General features: G+C 43.4%; 1 protein-coding gene across 1 annotated transcript; it reads left to right on the top strand.

Annotated features, from left to right (window-relative positions):
* The first annotated feature begins 4352 nt into the window (after window positions 1–4352).
* Window positions 4353–21039, top strand: LOC310844894 (cytochrome P450 2J2-like). Its single transcript, XM_083739631.1, has 9 exons — window positions 4353–4667; window positions 6859–7021; window positions 8163–8312; window positions 9039–9199; window positions 10276–10452; window positions 12439–12580; window positions 12944–13131; window positions 14317–14458; window positions 20646–21039. The coding sequence occupies exons 1-9, from the start codon at window positions 4437–4439 to the stop codon at window positions 20840–20842; spliced, it is 1551 nt and encodes a 516-aa protein (XP_083595757.1). The 5' UTR covers window positions 4353–4436; the 3' UTR covers window positions 20843–21039.
* The last annotated feature ends 204 nt before the right edge of the window (window positions 21040–21243 follow it).

The following is a 21243-nucleotide window of genomic DNA, read 5'->3' as shown; positions in this document are numbered from 1 at the left end:
CAATGCTGGTCATACTGATTGAGTAGACCCAATGAAATTTATGGAACTAAGCTAGCAATGCACATTAATTGCAATGACTCACATCCTCCCCACCTGCTGAATTTCTGCCTATCGGAAGAATGGTAAATGTAGAAACTGGGCCAAAGAAAGAAAGAGCTGGAGATAGCAACAAATTAACAGAGCTTTGACTCCAACATCCCTTTCCATATAGCTGTTAATGATAATTTATTCACACACACACACAGACACACACACACACACACACACACACACACACACACAGACACACAGAGAAATGCATCATGTCACAGATTTGAGGCTTTTTTAAAAAAGCCATTTCTTATCTATAGCATTCGTAGAATCACAGAATTGTAGAGTTGGAAGGGACCCTGGGGGTCATCTAGTCCAACCCCCGGCAATGCAGGAATCTTAATTAAAGCATCATTTGAAGCACTCTTATACCACTTTAACAGTCACAGAGTCCCCCAAAGAATCCAAGTTTGTTTGGAGACCCCCTAGTCTTCTCCTAGAGATATAATCCCCAGAGTCTTGGGCCAGCCCAGTCCTGCCTCTTTAAACAGACTAGAATGGCTTCCCTGAGCAGGTCACCATTTGTAGCTTCAGCCTTTGCCTAGAAGAAAGTCACGAAGTCCTGGCGATTCTGCCAGACTCTGCTTCCGCTCCCTGCATTTGTAATATAAGGGGTAACAAGGATGGTCTGCAATAGAGGGATATAAGAAGTGCTGGGGAAAAAATACTAATTTTATTTTTTAAAAAAACACAACCAATTCTAACAATTGTAGGTGGCATGTGCCATCATAAAATATGCATTTAGTTCTGTGTGTGACAAGGGGTGGGGGGAAGAGCATCTTTCCAAAAGCAATTAATTGGCAGGATTAATAGAGGGCACCTCGTATTCACAGGCACCAGAGCTGCTGCTTCTGAGACAAAATGCTAATAATAGAAGTTCCCCTGGTGTGGGACTTGGCATCTTTCCTCAGGGCCTGCAAAGCTGTTCCACCAGGCCTTTGGCCAGGGCACAGCCTGACTCCCTCCCTCGGCAATCTTCGCGGAGCTCTGGCCCAATGGTTGCCAGTGGCTTGATTTGAATTAATTTTATAATGAATGATTTTAGAGTGTTGTTTGTGCTGTACTTTTGTACTGTTTTATTGTTGTTAGCTGCCCTGAGCCCGGTTTCGGCTGGGGAGGGCGGGATATAAATAATTTTTAAATTATTATTATTATTCATTATACACCTTTAGGCACCAAGCAAAAACATACCTTTTTAACCAGGCCTTTGGTTGATTTGATTGACATCCTATGTCCTTTTAAAATGTGGTTTTATTTTTGGGGGGCAGGGTTATTGGTTTTGTGGTTTTATACTTTGATTTTGTTCTATGAACTGCTCTTAGACCTCCGGGTATAGGGTGGTACAGTGGTACCTCGGGTTAAGTACTTAATTCGTTCCAGAGGTCTGTTCTTAACCTGAAACTGTTCTTAACCTGAAGCACCACTTTAGCTAATGGGGCCTCTTGCTGCCACTGCGCCGCCGGAACACAATTTCTGTTCTCATCCTGAAGCAACGTTCTTAACCTGAAGCATTATTTCTGGGTTAGCGGAGTCTGTAACCTGAAGCGTATGTAACCTGAAGCGTATGTAACCCGAGGTACCACTGTATATAACTTAATTAATTAATTAATTAAGTAAGTAAGTAAGTAAAAAAATAGAAGGCAGTGGACCAAAACAAAGAAAGCCCCCATTCTCAAATGCCTGGCCACGTGTTTCATCTTACAAACGAAACGAAACGAAATGAAACATTACTCAAACTCAGTGGTGGGACCCTGCTCTTTCTCTCTCTGCCCTTTGAAAAGGCTGCTGCTCCACTATTGGCTATCCTGGAGCATCAACCAGCCGGCTATGAAGGGGAGGGTGGCCTCAACTTCCTAAGTACCCACCATGTTTAGTTGTGCATGAGACAAGCAAGTTGGAGTGAGCGCCCAAATGCCCACCTGGCCAACCCCTAGGTATGGTTCTGCCAGCAGGGCTCTTATGGCCCCATGAAAATGTTTTGAAAATAGGAAGGTAGCCTGCAAAATGAAATAACAACACAGCACTTAAAGGATCATGACATGTTGCTGAACCCCTGTTTCGTATTGCTCAACAGTGGATGGAAACAGGTAGGACAGTTTAGCTATGAAGATAATATCGTTAGTCTGTTACTTGCAGCAAAACTGTAGGTGGCTCAGAGTTGGAAGAAAACTCAGGCAAATACTTGAGTCGTAGCTCAGTGGCTGAGTAAAGTGTTTGCATATATACCAGCAATTCCAAAATTAGCAAATGCTGCATGTGACCCGAGTCACTTCCAAAACAGGAAATTCATAGGGCCTCTTTCTTGGTTAATCAAATGGCAAAACTGGATACATGTTAAACAATATATATGTTGCGATAAGGGATGAGGATGTTTCAGAAAGGTGAAGCATGCAGATATTAGTCAAAGTAACATACAGTGTGGGCAAAACCGCATGCAAAAAATATGCATATTAGGCAAAAATGACAAAGATGTGGTATATTGGGAGAAATTTGCAGGAAAGTGCTGGTGAATGGACGGGGTATAAATAATAAATTGTTGTTGTTGTTTAGTCATTTAGTCGTGTCCGACTCTTCGTGACCCCATGGACCAGAGCACGCCAGGCACTTCTGTCTTCCACTGTCTCCCGCAGTTTGGTCAGACTCATGTTTGTAGCTTCGAGAACACTGTCCCACCATCTTGTCCTCTGTTGTCCCCTTCTCCTTGTGCCCTCCATCTTTCCCAGCATCATGGTCTTTTCCAGGGAGTCTTCTCTTCTCATGAGGTGGCCAAAGTATTGGAGCCTCAGCTTCACAATCTGTCCTTCCAGTGAGCACTCAGGGCTAATTTCCTTAAGAATGGATGCGTTTGATCTTCTTGGCAGTCCATGGGACTCTCAAGAGTTTCCTCCAGCACCATAATTCAAAAGCATCAATTCTTCGGCGATCAGCCTTCTTTATGGTCCAGCTCTCGCTTCCATACATCACTACTGGGAAAACCATGGCTTTAACGATACGGACCTTTGTTGGCAAGGTGGTGTCTCTGCTTTTTAAGATGCTGTCTAGGTTTGCCATCGCCTTTCTCCCAAGGAGCAGGCGTCTTTTAATTTTGTGACTGCTGTCACCATCTGCAGTGATCATGGAGCCCAAGAAAGTAAAATCTCTCACTGCCTCCATTTCTTCCCCTTCTATTTGCCAGGAGGTGATGGGCCCAGTGGCCATGATCTTCGTTTTTTTGATGTTGAGCTTCAGACCATATTTTGCGCTCTCCTCTTTCAACCTCATTAAAAGGTTCTTTAATTCCTCCTCACTTTCTGCCATCAAGGTTGTGTCATCTGCATATTTGAGGTTGTTGACATTTCTTCCGGCAATCTTAATTCTGGCTTGGGTTTCATCCAGCCCAGCCTTTCGCATGATGAATTCTGCATATAAGTTAAATAAGCAGGGAGACAATATACAGCCTTGCCGTACTCCTTTCCCAATTTTGAACCAATCAGTTATTCCATATCCAGTTCTAACTGTAGCTTCTTGTCCCACATAGAGATTTCTAAGGAGACAGATGAGGTGATCAGGCACTCCCAGAACTTGCCATAGTTAAATAATAAATTATTATTATTATTATTATTATTATTATTATTATTATTATTATGTTGTTGTTGTTGTTGTTGTTGTTGTTGTTGTTGTTATTATTTAATTTTTTTCAAGAAAGAACAGAGGCAGAAATTTGGGGGACTGAACTGAAGAATGGAAAAATGAGAAAATGAAATGGATAATTTGCTCATCTTTGTGACAGCATGTTTATGCTGGGATAAACTTGCCTGAGCCATAGAGCTATTTGAAACAGGGAAGTAGACAGGAGAAGCAATTGTCACAGAAACAATAATAATAATAACAAAATATGCAAGACCTAGGTTTAATATGGGACAAGCAGCTCACCCTACTTAAGAGTTATTTAAATACAACCCTGATATCCCAGTTTTCTGTTTACAAGAAGCGAAAACAAAATTCGTATAAAATGAACAAATACTATAAAAATAACTATTGACGTAACAGAATCCGTAACAGAACAGTAGAGGAAAGGAGGCTAGCAAGAATGACTGGAAAACAAAACCAAGACCCAAAGGCTGTCACAGGACAGAAACATTTGATTCACTGCAATGGAAACCCAGACTATAATATAATGGGGATAAAACTATTAGCCATCTTGATAAGAGTTACAGTCATGAAGGTGTGCTATAAATAGATAATTATAATAAATGCTAGTTAGTTAGAGAGTCAGATGAGTCCAGTTTGTCTTTCAAAAGTGGAGTACATAAATAGGTGCTAGCCGGGAAAATGAGAGAGGTGGCAATGTCTCTGATGAATGCAAAATGCCCTCAGAAAAAGGGGATTCCTCTCACCGGGCTCTGCCTGGAATAAAGGAAGACCGGACCATGGGGCGAGCATCGGAATCTCTGATTACTCTGGTTCTGCGTAAGATTCTGCGCTTGATGAAACTGCCCTGGTCCCGCAAGCGCTACCCTCCTGGACCCCTTCGACTTCCCATCATCGGAGGCTTGTGGCGGTTTGGGGTCATGCTCTCCCTGGATACTTTCATGAAGGTACTTCTTTCAAAATACTTTGTCAGCTGAAAAACAGGAAGAACGAAAAGGCATTGCAAATTATTTCCTTTATTTGAGAACTGTAGGTAATTATTCACCTGTGAAATCTAGGGCTTGAGCGGTCTTGGCAGATTTTTCTGCCTGCTGTGGCAATTGCAATGTGCTGTGTTAGGTGCTGCATTGTTTAAATTGTTTTTCTTGTTGTTGCTTCTTTTATTTCTTACATATTGAATTTTAATGTATTACAATTTTAGTTCCATAAGAGTAAAAATGTAATGCAATAAAATGCACAGTGTAAGAAATAAAAGAAGGAATACAAATACAATAAGAAATCAAAATGAATATTCAAATCCACAGACATGCTGTGGAGCATATTAATGCAGCTTGTGGACTCTTGGTGGCCATGGACCATATCTGGGAACGCTTGATCTATGGGTCTTTTAAGAATTTATGTGCAGAAGAAATCCTTGAAACAATATGTTTTTGGTATTCTCTCCAACAAAACTACTGATCATATTAAAGGTTAGTGTGTATTCTATCAGAAATTTAGTTACGCAGTTCTCAATCCAATTAGTTTTTCAGGGTTTTTTCCAGTAATTCCAGCCAATTAGTCAAGAATTCTCTTCTGCTTGGTCACGTTGCCAACGAAAATTATCTTTCTTTTTTTATAAAAATTAACCGATTGTGAAATAACCGGGTGAATGGCCATATTCATTATCTCATATAAATGTTTATGATGTTCTACCCATCGATGGATGTGGAAACAAATAAAGAGACCTCAGTGGAACAAATAGCAGATCACCAACTGTTTGCCTTTGAGAGAGAGACCTGACTCTTTGGGAGTAGGTGAGATTCTTGTGGTTGAAGGGAAGCCTGTCTGAGCAGGTACAAAAAAGTTATTTAAGGCCATGTGCTAACTGCAGAAATACCTTTTATCATCTTAATGTGATATGTCACCTTCTTAGAAAGCTACTGTCTCAAGGCAGAGATCTATAGTGTTCTGTCCTCAAGGAGTGACAACCACAATGTGCTTTACGTGAGACTGCTGTTAGACTGGTGACTGGCAGTGGCCGCCGACACCATATAACACTGGTCCTGAAAGATCTTCATTGGCTCCTGGTATGGTTCCGAGCACACCTTTAAAGCCCTAAACAGCCCTGTATCCCTGAAGGAGCGTCTCCACCCCCATCATCCAGCCCGGACATTGAGGTCCAGTGCTGAGGGCCTTCTGGCAGTTCCCTCACTGTGAGAAGTGAGGTTACATGGAACCAAGCAGAGGGCCTTCTCGGTAGTGGCACCCACCCTGTGGAACGCACTCCCAGCAGATATCGAGGCAATAAACAACTATTTTACTTTTTAAAAGACAACAGAAGGCGGCCCTGTTTAGGGAAGTTTTTAATGTCTGATGCTGTTTTGTGTTTGATATTCAGTTGGAAGCCACCCAGAGTGGCTGGGGAAACTCAGCCAGATGGGCGGAGTATAAATTAATAATAATAATAATAATCATCATCATCATCATCATCATCATCATCATCATCAATGCTTCAAAAGCTTTAGCTAACCCTGCAGCACACCGCCCCCCCCCCCAAGTATGGGTTCTTATATATCCAAAAATGACACCAACCATGAACCGGACAGTGGTTCTGTGGCTCAAGAAAACCCTAGGGTTTGCAGAAGTGCACAAAAAACCCTTTAGAAAATGCATTAGGCTGTGTGGAGGACACCCCCCAAAATGTCACATTGAGGGCTGCGAGGTTTTTTTGGGACACAGCCTGCTGGTGGGAGGAGGTGGACAACCAGTTAGGAGGTGGAATGTTATGAAGCACCCTGATAGTGGTCCTGGCTGACTGGCTAGAGCCCTGAATTGCGAGTGACACTTGCCCAGCCCAGACGGCTTACACTGCAAAACTGAAACCACAAAAGATTCAAAAGAAACACAACCTGCAGCCGGCATAGTAGATCATGTTCTATCCATTCCCGGTAACATCCAGCTGGGTGGCCTTACATTATAAGTTTAAGACTTCCCTGGGCTGCAGCATTCATCTCTCTCACACACCTTACGGCTCCAACATTTCCTGAGGGATGATTCAAATCAAAATGTACAGGGCCCCTATGAGCCAGTACTTGAAGCTTCCAAAATAACCTGAATATAACTAATCTCTTCTCTCTCCTTTTTTTATCTGAATGGCAGTTGGCAAAGCAATATGGGAACATTTGCACGGTATGGATTGGGCCTATACCTGCAGTCATTCTGTCCGGCTACAAAGCAGTCAAGGAAGGCCTGATCAACCATTCGGATGATTTTGCTGACCGCCCAGAAACTCCGTTCGTGAAAAGTGCAGCGAAAAATAGGGGTAAGTTCTTGGTCTGAGTAGGAGTTTTTCTCTTAGCCTTTTCTCCAGTGAAGGAAACAAAGGACCCTTCCATATGGGACATACCTTTTCCCCATGGGCGTCTTCTTCTGCAACATGTCATTGATGCAAGAATAGTGGTGGATTTATACTGGACAATCCACACCGCTTTATTAGTTGTTCTGCTTTCCCAGTGTTGCTGCATTATCCAATCAAAGCTGGACAACCCTCCACCCGGAACATTTGCGGAATGGAAAGTTACAGGATTTCAGCAGGAAGTAACAGGACATGCACTGATGGGAAAGGGAGCAGCATGGGCCTGTGCATTCATGATGGTTTGCGCTGGTGTAGCGGTTAAGAGTGGTAGACTCGTAATCTGGTGAACCGGGTTTGCTTCCCCGCTCTTCCACATGCAGCTGCTGGGTGACCTTGGGTAGTCACATTTCTTTGAAGTCTCTCAGTCCCACTCACCTCACAGAGTGTTTGTTGTGGGCGAGAATGGAAAGGAGAATGTTAGCCGCTTTGAGACTCCTTGGGGTAGTGATAAAGCAGGATACCAAATCCAAACTCTTCTTCTTCTCTTCTTTCAGTGTTGTTTGTACAGTACCTGCAAAGTTTTGGGGCAGTGACTCACTCCCAGTCTGTGCACATCGATTAAAGAGCCGCAGTTCCATAATGGAACTGGTACTGCAGTGTAAAAAAAGAAGAAGCTAGAAGTACTAACCAGTAAAACTAATGTAAAGAATTCTTTTAACAGTAGTTTTCGCATGCACTAATTTTCTCTGGATCTTGATGGCCCCAGGTATTCTGCAAACCTTAGGACCCCACTGGGCATGCTGATACCTCCCTGCTGTTGGCCTCATTTTGGCTCCAATCCTGTTGGCACTCAGCGCTTGAGTTTGGTAATAGAGGGAGTGATGATGAAAGTCTTGTTTCTCATATGCATTTTCTGAAAGTTACTGGTGTCCCACATCAGAGATATAACACTCCAGAACGAAAAAATTGATTCTGCACCAGTCTTCCTGTTCTTAGGTTCTTTAATGCCTAGGCATGGACTGCACTGGTGTTTTCTAGGCTGCTGATGTAATAGCTTTTATATGAATTTTGTAAGCAATAATTTCTCACTGGTCTGTGATGGTTTTAGGTATTGTACTTTCAAACGGTCACACCTGGAAGCAGCAGAGACGGTTCAGCGTGGTTACTATGCGGAAGCTGGGGCTGGGGAAGAAAGGCATGGAGCACCAAATAGAAGAGGCGGCCATTGAGCTTGTGGAGATCTTTGCACGTGCAAAGGGTATGTGATAGAAGAAAATGAGGCTAACTCAGGTTGGTTTGTTATCCACCTCTGCCTGAGGCAATCTGCGGGTTGGGGCAACTTCCTGGGACTCACAGCAGAAGAGTGGTTCAGTTTTGGAAGCTGAGAGAGAAGAGCCCACTGGCATCCTGTAAACTGGGTAGGGATTGCTTGGGAATACAAATATTTAGCAGCCGCAGTGCACAGAGTCAGTGCCTAGTTTGCATCCTGTTGGTGTAAAAAAAAAAAAATCATTGATGGAAGATGATGGATTGCAGAGGTGACAGGACTTGCTGTTGTTTGACACCATTACATTGTTTGTAAATTGTGTAATTGTCTCACCCTGATTTTATTAAGTAGGCAAAGTGTGTTAAACTGTTCTTTAAACTAAGGAACTTTCTTAATGGTTTCTTTCTTCTTTCGCGATCACTCATCGCTGAATAAGATTGTCTTCCATAAACACGGTTTTAACAATGAGTCCGTAAGTGACTGTGGAGGCCAATTCTGGATCCACATGTCCTTCCGCAGTGGGAATATTGGTTTCCGGGCAGGAGCTGATCACAGTGTGGATTTGCCACCAGAAAGGAGCAAAAAAGACTGATTTTGAAAAGCTGTTAACTAATCACAATTTCTCCTTTTGCATAGCAAAAGAATAATGTGTATGTGTGTGTGTGTGTGTGTGTGTGTGTGTGTGAGCATTGGATCTCATTAGGATTTCATCTGCAGGGCAGCCATTTGACCCATCCTTACACATCATCAATTCAGTCAGCAACGTGATATGCGCCATGTCCTTTGGATACCGATTTTCTGTTGAAGATAAAGAATTCCTGAGGCTGGTGGAAGCCATTCGGATTAGCTTACAGTTTGGAGGCAGCTTCTTTCATGGCGTGAGTAGGTTGAAGCTTAGGCTGGGTGGTGGGCGAGTGGAGGAGAGCATGAGATGGGAGGCCCGTGAACTGTGGTTGCCTACAGTAGACATCAGTTCACACTGGGATAGCCAGCAATGTCAACTCCAGATGCTGTGGACTACCACTCCCATCGGCCCCAGGCAGCATGGCCAATGATCAGGAATGATGGGAGCTGTAGTCCAAATCATCTGGGCAACACCACATGGGTTACCCCTGTAACCTTATAAATGTGAACGATACTGAATTTCTCCTCCTTCTCACCTTTCAGACACTCAGGGTGAAATTTCTAGCCCTCAAGAACAAGCCAAAGCATAATTAATAATAATAATAATAATAATAATAATAATAATTTATTTATACCCTGCCTGTAATGGTTATGGGTGGGTTACTCGTGCGTAAATTGCTCCCAGTTCAGTTGGATCGTTGCTCCCCAAGTCTCCTCCTATGTTCCCTGCGCGGAACGCGTCTGCGCAAGTAAGAGGACGGCAAGGGTGTGCCTGCGCTCTCTCCGCTGGTTTCGGTTGAATGGTCTTGGAGCCCTGACACCAATTCCTCCATCTCCCTTTCCTCTCTATGGGTGTCATGCTGAATTCCTTCCCCCCGACTGGTTCCCTCCCCGGCATCGCTCTGGAGCCCTGCCTCCGCTTTTTTCTCTGATGTCAGTTCCCTGACACCGCCCATCTGGCTGGGCTTCCCCAGCCACTCTGGGTGGCTTTCAAAAAAATATTAAAATACTGTAGTACATCAAACATTAAAATCTTCCCTAAACAGGGCTGCCTTCAGATGTCTTCTAAAAGTCTGGTAGTTGTTGTTCTCTTTGACATCTGCTGGGAGGATGTTCCACAGGGCAGGCACCACCACCAAGAAGGCCCTCTGCCTGGTTCCCTGTAATTTGGCTCCTCGCAGTGAGGGAACTGCCAGAAGGCCCTCGGTGCTGGACCTCAGTGTCCGGGTAGAACGATGGGGGTGGAGACGCTCCTTCAGATATAAGCATGAGGGTGGAGTTGACTTGTGGGTTGTGTTGCTGATAGGATGTTCCTTTTCTTTCCTTGTAGCTCTACGAAATTCTCCCGTTTGTCATGAAATTTCTCCCGGGGCCTCATAAAACCGCATTGTCCTCCATTGAGATGGTCGTTTCATTTGCGAAGAACGAGATAGCAAAGCACAAGGAAGACCAGACTGTGCATGAGCCCATGGACTTCATTGATTTCTATCTATCTCAGATGGAGAGGGTAAGGAGCTGCTTTGTGGGCGAATGCTTCTTCTTTAATGAATCGTTGCATTCTCTGTTACGATCGAACAATAACATCTGAGGGACCGCTGGGAATCCCCCCTGCCCTTATTAGTCATTTTATGTAAACTGTGTTACTTTTACTGTTGTTAGCTGCTCTGAGCCCGGCTTCGGCTGGGGAGGGCGGGATATAAATAAAAAATTATTATTATTATTTTATTATCATGGGAGTTGCAGGCCAAAAACATCTGGAGGGGCGAGGTTGAGGAAGTCTGGTATAGGAACATAATAAGAGCTGCTGGATCTGGCCAATGGCCCATCTAGTCCAACATCCTGCTTTCACAGTGGCCAATAGGATGCCTCTGGAAACTAGCAAGCAGGATTCAAGCGGTTTCCAGCAACTGCGATTCGGAAGCATTGCTGCCTCCGACCATGGAGGAACAGCATAGACATCCTGGCTAGTAGCTGTTCATAGCGCTCTTTAAAAGCCATCTAGGTTGTTTTTGTTGTTGTTTTTTATTGTTTTTTCTTTTTTATTCATTACATACACCTCAAATTCTTAACATTTACAATATATTCCTCCCTCCCTCCCCTCCAAGGTTTCCCCCAACTTCCGTTTCTGGTTTGTTTCTATTTTCACCCATTTTGATATCTCTTAACAGAAAAAGTTATTAATAACATAACTTCAAGCCTAAAGACATAAAAATAACAGTAAATACACCATCATCTTTCACTATTTTCAAAACATTTTCTAATGTTAAAAATGTGAATGTTTATTTAAATCCTGCCATCAAGTCTATTGACCTTCTTTGTTTCAGCAAATATAATATGAGTGGTACCCAAACTTTTTCAAAGTCTCCGTTGTCTTTTTCTCTTAGTCTATCTGTCATTTTTGCCAGTTCTGCATAGTTCATCAACATCTCTTGCCGTTGTTCTTTAGTTGGTATTTTTCCAGTCTTCCAATTTTGTGCAATCAACATTCTTGCTGCTGTAGTGGAAAGGCTTTTGGTTTTTTTGTTTTTTGTTTAAAAGTTATTTTCAACATTTTCTTCAATTCATTATATATCATTTCCCAGTAGGATTGCAAAAAGGTAAAACGCTACTAAAGCCACCTAGGTTGATGGCAATTGCTCCCTCCTGTGAGAGGGAGTTCCATACCTTACCTATGTTCAGAGGCTGGAAGGCCACCTGCCATGCATGATATAGTTGAGATTCCTGCACTGCATGGGGTTGGACTAGATTCTCACAATAAGAATGGGTTTTTCCTTCCAGACTGTCACTGGTTTTTTTTTTTTTTTTTGGATGGGATTCAATTGCATACAAGCAAATTTAGGGTGCACGATTATAGATGATTGTTGGAGGTTTTGAACAATGATCTACTCCCCCCCCCCCAAGATACGGAAAGTGACAGGGAATTGCACTTGGAAGTGTGGCATAACAATTGCTTCGATGCAACAGCACCTAACCTCCTCACAAACAAATCAGGATGAATGCTCAAGGAGCAGGTCACCTGGAAACACCCTCACATTCAGGTCTAGTATCAAGAAGAGAAATAGCATGGTGTTCTGATGGTGGCAGGAATCAGATTACTCAGGTGGTAATTCCTCTACTCATCCTTGGTCTTCCTTGTGGCAGTCACTGTTTGACCTCTGCTTACTAGACAGCTGGAACTTCCTCAGCTCCTGATGGAGGTAAGTCTTAGTTGATTAACTGTATGCCCTTATGTTGATTAATCAATAAAATTTACGTACGTAAATGCAAAAAACAATAGTTTTGAAGCAAAAAGTATACTTTTCTGATTTAGCACATCTGTGTCGCAGTAGGCATAATCTCAGGAAAGGCACCCCCTCATTTAAATCATTAAATCGCTGCCAGCAATTTTTATTAATACTTGTATATTATATGGAAGGCCCATTTTCCAGGTCTTATACTGGTGTAAGATCCACTGGCCTTAGTTTAGTCTAACCTCCGCTATTGCTTACAACAGAACAAGGATGACCCCTACTCTACTTACAATGAGGACAACCTGGCTCAGTGTATTTTTGACCTCTTTATTGCTGGAACAGAGACAACTGCTACCACTCTGCAATGGGCGCTGCTCCTCATGGTGACACATCCAGATATTCAAGGTGAGAGGGAACTGTGCAATGGCAGCAAGAGGCCATTTTGACCTCTTGATCCTGGACCTGAATTTCTCTCAGGTTGGCCCCCATCCAGCCCATTACTACTTCCGGGCAAACACCTTCAAATGGAGAGACAGAGCTGTGTGTCAACAGCATACTGATGGCACCATGCTCCAGATCTCTGGAAGATCCCGGCAGATCTTGTTGCAACAGGCTGCCCTTCTGAAAATCATTATTCAGGTTTTCCGCCCCAGCAGGTCTAGGTGGAATACTTTCCTGTGGAACAAATACCCCTTAATGATTGATCAACTTGTTTAACTTGAGATGTTTCATCCGAAACAAAGCTTAATTCTCCACCATTTTCCTCAGAGAAAGTCTACCAGGAGATGGAAGATGTTTTCGGTTCATCTCACTCAATCCGCTATCAAGATCGGAAGAAGCTGCCCTACACCAATGCTGTGATTCACGAGATCCAGCGTTCAAGATATATCTTTTTAATTGGGCTTCCAAGGCAAAGCATGAAGGATGTGAGCTTGCATGGTTTTCACATTCCAAAGGTACAGACGATTGTAACAGCTGCATTTCTATAGCCCAGAAGTGGCCCTAAAGTGGTGCCTCAGGTTAAGAACAGTTTCAGGTTAAGAACAAACCTCCAGAACAAATTAAGTTCTTAACCCAAGGTACCACTGTTTTGAATTGGCAACAAATAGCACCTTCGGGTGTGTGTGTGTGTGTGTGGGACTTTGGTGGGGCTGTGAGAGTAAGGGTTAAGTTCTCTTTCCCAACCTTCAGTGCTGCCCATGTTGTTTCTACAATTCAGTTTATTTTAAATGCATGCTAATTGCACTCACCCAGTTAGGTCTACCCTGGCCAAGATAAAGGCCCTATCTGAACTGTGCATTTAAAGCAGCACTTAAGTTTAAACTGCCCTTAATGAATTAGGGAGACTGAGAGAATTCCGGGTGCTGAGAGTTAGGAAGCCCCTATTCCCATCATGGAGCTACAATTCTCAGAGTTCTTTGGGATGAAGGTTTGATTACTAAACCTCTCTATGTATTGCAGCTCTGAGGGGACTAGGAATTTCCTACTAACTTTCAGCACCCTTAACAAACTACAGCTCCCAGGATCCTTTGTGGGGAGCCATGACTGCTGGTATGATACTGATATTGTGTAGATGGGACCTAACTGCCCCAGAAATCCATAGGATCGCTTCTGCGGAGCTTCTTCACAATTTGCATCCTTGCATCAGCACTCAAGACTTTTAAATTCATGGAAGTGCAATTCTGAAAATTCATCATTTATGCAATTCTTCAGTTACAGGAGAATGAAGCTTGTATGTAAAGATTAGTGGAAATACTACTACTACTACTGCTACTACTACTACTACTACTACTAATTATACCCTGCCCATCTGGCTGGGTTTTCCCAGCCACTCTGGGTGGCTCCCAACAAAACATCTAACATTAAAAAAAACAGGGTTGCCTTCAGATGTCTTCTAAAAGTCAGATAGCTGTTTATTTCCTTGACATCTGATGGGAGGGCGTTCCACAGGGTGGGTGTCACCATTGAGAAGGCCCTCTGCCTGGTTCCCTGTAACCTCACTTCTTGCAGTGAGGGAACTGCCAGAAGGCCCTCGGAGTTGGACCTCACTGAGCGATGGGGATGGAAAATGGGGGAACTGAAGGGCAAAAGTGCAATGTTCTGTTTAGATGCATCCTGAGACAAGTCTTCCTTCCATGCAGGGGGCTGTGATTGCTCCAGATCTCCGCTCTGTTCTTCTTGATCCTAAGGAATGGGCAACACCTAAAGAGTTCAACCCAAATCATTTTTTGGATGAGGACGGGCAGTTTGTGGACAGAGAAGCATTTCTGCCATTTGGTGCAGGTATGTGCAAGAAGCCCCAACTGTTGCATTCAGACAAACACTTTATTCCATTTTCTTGATGTTTTCTTACCAGATGATTTTCACATTCTGTGTGATCTTCCACACAACATAAATGCCACTTCTGGAGACGTAGCGGAATCTAGTGGAAGTTTAGCGCTCGTTTCAATTTGTTTCCAGAAAGCAACCTGTTCTCAGATCTGTTAGCACAGAAAATAGAGCCGCAAAATTTGGGGTGCTATTCCAACATACTGTTGCTATCAAAGGGTTAAAGGGTAGCAGAAACGCTCTAATCACTGAGCAGCTGGAGGTCATTAGGCTTCCAGGAACATGAGTTTGTATAAATAGTCTCCTGTGTGTTTGTTCTTCCCTTTTTTCTCCCTTTTTGGGCGTGTTTGCTGAGATGTGTGGTTCTTCGCCAGGGTTGTTTTTGTTTTGTAAATAAACCTTATTTTTGAGTTACAAACCGCATGCTCCAAGACTCCTCTTTGAAAAGATACTGCCTCTCCTGCCCTTCTTCAACTGCTGTGCGAAATACTCTGCTGTAGTGGGACTTGTGACGATGGAAGCGCACTGGGCATTTACATTAAACTAATTAAAGTTTAATGGGACAGGTTATGGGTGTTTATACGTCAAGAAGGAGCTAAGGAGTGCAGTTCAGAGTGATTTATGCAAGGACTGGAGCGAAGACAGAAGCGGTTGCCGACAACGAAAGCTTTCAAAGCAGCTTGAGTCCTGCAATGTGCCTAGAAAAGTTTTAAACAGGCACTGAGCAGTTTGTACTCGCTGGAAGACGTCTTATTCTTCAAGGAGCCACCTCAGCAGCTGGGAGACGGTCTACAGGTGTGTGAGTATCGTTCCTAAGCCCCAGGGAGGATGGCAGAGTCCCAGGAAAGTTTTTCTGTCCCGTTTACGCGATTCAATGGGAAAAATTGGCAAGATTGGAAGGCTAGAGTAAGGGTTTGGTTGCAAGCAAAAGAGTTGTGGAGTTGTACTGAAGCACCGCCTTTACAGGCAGCTGCAGACGCATCTGCAGAAGACAAAGCAACAGCAGCAGCTTCACAGAAACGTGACAGGAAAGCCCAAGGTCTACTAGTTTTGGCAGTGGGACCAGAGCAAATGCCTTAAGTTTCTGAGTTAAAGAACACGCATGAGGTCTGGACGGTTCTGCAGCGGCTAAATTCCAGAAACACTGCGGGGGCCAAGATCCATGCTACAAGATGTTTGTTTGATTTACGTCTCCAACCGGGAGCGTGTGTAAAAGAACATATTGCCAAAATGGTGTCTGCCTTTAATCAACTAAGACAGCTGGGCATTCCTTTCTCTATGGAGCAGCAGTCATACATATTGTTGTCTTCTCTTGATAAAAGCTATGAGACTCTAGCTCTAACTTTGGAAGCTATGCCTTCAACTGAATTAACCCTTGAATACATTTCATCTCGGCTTGCAGATGAACAGGATAAGAGGCAAAGAGAAAGAGGTTTGTCTTTAAAGGGGAGTTATGCTGTGCCTAAGAGTGTTGATGCTGAGTTTGAGCACACAGTAAATGCTTTTGCAGCTAGACACTGTTTTCGCTGTGGTTCCCCTTCCCATTTAATTAGGAATTGCACACGTGAACCTGGTCAAGACAGCACCAAGGCCGTTACCCCTAGTTACCAGACAAGGAGTTCCAGGGGACGTCGAAGAAGAGGAGGAGGTCGTGGCTACTCCCACAGCACACAGCACATGGCTTCAGTAATGGCGTTGATGCAAGGGCGTGGCCAAGGCAGCAATCTACGCTGGTTGATCGACAGTGGTGCATCTCACCACCTGGTGGCGCCATCTAGTGTCCGTTTGCAGAATTGCAGACATTTGCAAACCCTTAAAGTTGTGACAATGGCAGATTCAACTAAACGTTCCTTAGAGACCGTAGGCACAGTGTTCTTGAAATGTTTGCAAACAGAAATTGATGCCTACGTGCTAAAGGGATTGAAGGGGTGTATTTTGTCTGTGTCAGAACTAGATAGAAATGGGTTTAAAACTGTGTTTGAAAATGGGGTTTGCACTATTTCAAAGAATAACGTATCTCTTTTGCAGGTGGAATGCAGAGATGGGTTATATTATTTTGAGACAAGTCCAGATGAAGTTGAACAGGTTCATGCTGGTTGTGTGAACACGCCTACCCATAATTCTTGTGTCCATTTATGGCACCGCCGTTTGGGACATATTAATTTTCAGTATGTTAAAAGGCAACCTGAATTATCAGAAGGGTGCAAAATGAACAAATGTACTAAGTATTTGGATTGTACTGCATGCAAAAGGGCGAAGGTTCATAGATGCAGCTATCCCAGTTCAGATAGGAAATCTGACAAAGTATTCCAACTTGTGCATATGGACCTATGTGGCCCAATGCCTGTTGCTAGCATGGGAGGTTCGAGGTATGCACTGTGTCTCTTGGATGACAAAACAAAGGTTACATGGTTTTTTCCTCTCAAAACAAAAGCAGATACTGCAGAAACAGTTAAAAATTGGGTTCATGCAGTGGAACTTGAATTCGGTACTAGAGTACTTGCTTTTCAGACAGACAGAGGGTCAGAATTTACCGGGTCTGTGTTGCAGAATTTCTTTAAGAAAAAGGGAATTAAGCATCGTCTGTCTACACCTTATTCCCCCCAAGAAGGAGGCGTGGCCGAACGTAAAAACAGGGTTCTGCAAGAGTTGGCAAACTCTATGTTGTTTGATGCTAAACTCCCTCAAAGTTACTGGGCGGAAGCCTGGCAGGCGGCTACTCATATTCTGAACCGAGTATATAATTCGGTAATTGCCACTACCCCATATTTTGCTTTATATGGGAAGAAGCCCAAAATTAATTACTTTCGGGTATTTGGATGTCCAGCCTATGTACTTATCCCAAAAGCGTTAAGGAAAAAGGGAGGTCCAAGGGCTAGGAAACTCATCTTTTGTGGGTACGAACCACACGCCAAATCTTGGAGGTTCGTGAACCCAAATGGGGATACTACAAGAGTGGTCCTCAGTAGGAGCGCTGAATTTTGTGAGCAATCCGGATGGACTCACTTACATGCTAACCCTGACATTTTGAGAGATGATTTAGGCATTTATGCTGAGAATGAAAGTCCAGAGAGTAGTGAGCCAGAAGAGGATGGTGCACATGGTTCAGATGCAGATTCTGACCAGGCACAAGGTCCTTCTCCTAAGGTAGAAAAGCCAAAATCTAGGGGTGTTCCAACATCGCCAGTCAGTAGGCCTAGCAGACAGCAAAAGAGAAGCAGGTCGCCTGCAACACCAAGCCCAAGGGAGGTATCTAAACGGAGGTCTTTATCCCTAAAGGCACATCCAGGTATAAAGTCTGAGACAGATTCTGACAGCCAACGGTCAGAGGGGGCACAAGAGGAACAATTGCGCAGGTCAAATCGTGCCACAAAGGGCAAGCCGCCAGAGCGGTTTAAGGTGACAAGTGTATACGTAAATATGGCACAGTGTGAGCCAGATAGCTATATGGAGGTACAACAGCTTCCAAGCTCAGAAGCCGTTAAGTGGCAGGAAGCAATGGAAAAAGAGATGGCTTCAATGAAGTCTCTCGGTGTGTTTACAAGTACAGAGCTTCCGAAAGGGCAACAAGCTGTAGGTTGTCGATGGGTATATCGTTTAAAGCCCACAACTACTGAGGAGTTGCAATATAAAGCCCGACTAGTTGCAAAAGGGTTTTCGCAGCGCAAAGGTGTTCACTATTCTCAAATCTATGCCCCTACTTCAAGATCAGAGTCACTAAGAATGCTTTTAGCCTCTTCAGCTAAGAAGGGAAATAAGCTGTTTCATTTTGATGTCAATGTGGCTTATTTAAATGCAGACTTACAGGAGGAAGTCTATATGACACCACCACCAGGTTTTGAAGGAGACAAGCCAAACCAGGTCTGGCGCCTACACAAATCCATTTATGGGTTGAAACAGTCCGCCCGTAATTGGAATTCCTGCTTAAACGATGCTCTAGAGAGCATGGGGTTCAGAAAGAGCGCAGCAGATGCGTGTCTTTATCTAAAAGGCTCGGGATGTGAACAAGTAGCAGTCTTGATATTCGTTGACGATTTATTATACAGTGGAAAGGATGATAAACTTGCACAACAATTTGCCACAAAGCTTGGAGAAAGGTTTCAGATAAAATCACTAGGCAATGTATCTGTTTATCTAGGAGTTAAAATTCAGCAAGATGAAAATGGGAACTATTGGCTCAGCCAAGAAGCTAAGATCCAGCAGTTGCTGGAAAGGTTTAAAATGGACAACTGTGCTGGTGTTAAAACCCCAATGGAGCTAAGTTACATAAAGGATGCTCAAGCCGAGCAACAGACAGAGTTCAGTAATCCCGGGGTTTACCAGTCAGCGATAGGCAGTCTACTCCACATTGCACAGTGGACTCGGCCCGATATAACATATGCTGTCAACATGCTGTGTAGACAAGCTGAAAAACCATCAATGCATGCTTGGCAAGGAGTAAAAAGAGTTTTAAGGTATCTCCAAACTACCAAAAGGTTTCGCTTAAAACTATCAGCAGAGGGCAGCACACAACTTGAATGTTGGGCCGACAGTAGTTGGGCAGATGCTGGACCAGATAGAAAATCAGTGTCAGGAATGGCGATAAAATTTGGAAATGCACTAATTGGTTGGAGATCAAGAAAGCAGTCACTTATAGCTTTAAGTTCAACTGAATCTGAGTTCAATGCATTATCAGATGTATGTAGAGAACTGGAATTTTATAAGCAACTGGTACAAGAATTGTTTGGAGAATGTTCCCTACCTATCAGAGTGTGGGAAGACAATCAACCTTGTATTAAACTAGCTAAATCAGGTCAATTCAAGGCCCACACAAAACACTTGGATATCCGTTATCAAAATGTATGCCAAAGTGTAAAACAAGGTTTAATTGAACTAAAGTATTGTCCAAGCCAAGAAAATCTCGCAGACGGTTTTACGAAAGCTTTGGGTCCGCAATCTCATAAATGTTTCTGTTCAGGTTTAAATTTGAATTAAGGTTGGTACAGCTCAGTGTTACGAGCGAGAGGGGGTGTTGCTATCAAAGGGTTAAAGGGTAGCCGAAACGCTCCAATCACTGAGCAGCTGGAGGTCATTAGGCTTCCAGGAACATGAGATTGTAAAAATAGTCTCCTGTGTGTTTGTTCTTCCCTTTTTTCTCCCTTTTTGGGCGTGTTTGCTGAGATGTGTGGTTTTTCGCCAGGGTTGTTTTTGTTTTGTAAATAAACCTTATCTTTGAGTTACAAACCGCATGCTCCAAGACTCCTCTTTGAAAAGATACTGCCTCTCCTGCCCTTCTTCAACTGCTGTGCGAAATACTCTGCTGTAGTGGGACTTGTGACGATGGAAGCGCACTGGGCATTTACATTAAACTAATTAAAGTTTAATGGGACACATACAGTTCTCTCCCACCATTTTCTTTGGTGCATCATGGCAGAACAGACGCGCACATGCGCACTAAGGACTAGCATTGGATACAACACAATAAAAATAGTTATAATAAGTATTATTATTAGTAATAACTAGTGTCATTCGTAAAAACAATGGTAATTATTAAATACTAGTATTAGTACTTACTAGCTAATGATAGAGATTTTAGCATACAGTTTTAACATGTAATTTTAGTACGTATAATTCTTTTTAAATTACTGGTTTGATTCTTTATATTATACCTTCATTATGAACCTTGTTTTCTGTGTTTGCTTTTACTGGTATTTTTAATGAACACTTTAGAATGTCTTTTGTAAGCTGCTTAGAGGTCTTTAGTTTGAGGACACAACTAAAGCAACTTTTACTAGACTCAGGAATTAGGGGAGATCTGGCCTCCCGCAAACCCATAACAATACTTAAAAGGGAGATTTAAATAAACACATTACTGAAATAAAATAAGCGACCAGTCCTGATCTCATGCTGAGCCAGGTCTTGGCAGCCCCTGAAATAAAGCCCACTTTCTCAGTGACATCCCCACACCCCAAAGTTGAAAGGGAGGCATGAGGGACTCAGGAATCGTAGAAAGAGGAGTTGCTGCAGGATGCTTTCATAGACTGAATGAGGCCCAGAGACCCAGATTCTTTTCTCAGAGTTAAAGCAAATTGGTGCCCCTGGAGTATAGGTGGAATAGCAGATAATTCAGTTCCTGCTTTCCTCTTTTTTCATTTTCCTGCAGGTGCTCGGGTGTGTCCAGGGGAGCAAATGGCAAAGATTGAGCTCTTCATCTTTTTCACCAGCCTGCTGAGAGCATTCAGGTTCCAGCTGCCCAAAGGAGTGAGAGGAGTCCATAAGAAGCCTATAATAGGGCTGACGGTCCGTCCTCGCCCCTACAAAATCTGCGCTGTTCCCCGCTGCAGCCACATAAACAATTAGGGGGGCTGATCAACTACTGCAATCTCCTCCTTTAATCACTTCCCGCCATCCTCACATTCTTTCTTGGCTTCCTCAATTGAGATTCTCCAATCTGTGATGCCACTGTAATGCTGTTGCTGCTCTGGTGAGAGCTGGGTGGACCGCTCCCTTTCCTGCCGACTCCATTGGGTCTGGGGGGTGGGGCCTGCACTCACCGCCTGAGCAGCTCCCTGCAGCAAGTGACAAAATGGTTTTAAATGTTTTAAGTGCTTTTAATTTGCTGCACCTTAAATGGCGGTTGTTGTTTTTTTTATAATTTTTTATAATTTTATAATTTTATTTCTGCTTGGGGTTGGATAAGTATTTAGTGAGGGTGGGGAGTAGTTTAATTTTAGCACTATTGTTTCTTGCTTTGCTTCTAT

This window comes from Podarcis gaigeae, assembly GCF_964106915.1.
Source record: "Podarcis gaigeae genome assembly, chromosome: 5".
NCBI classification, from domain to species: Eukaryota; Metazoa; Chordata; class Lepidosauria; order Squamata; family Lacertidae; genus Podarcis; species Podarcis gaigeae.
Note: the sequence above shows the minus strand (reverse complement) of the source record. Positions and strands in the feature narration are given on the sequence as shown.

Coding starts and splice junctions, on each gene's coding strand:
- LOC310844894 (XM_083739631.1), top strand. CDS start 4,437: ATGCCCTCAGAAAAAGGGGATTCCTCTCACCGGGCTCTGCCTGGAATA. Junction 8,313..9,038: donor GATCTTTGCACGTGCAAAGG/GTATGTGATAGA, acceptor TTTCATCTGCAG/GGCAGCCATTTGACCCATCC. Junction 10,453..12,438: donor ATCTATCTCAGATGGAGAGG/GTAAGGAGCTGC, acceptor TGCTTACAACAG/AACAAGGATGACCCCTACTC.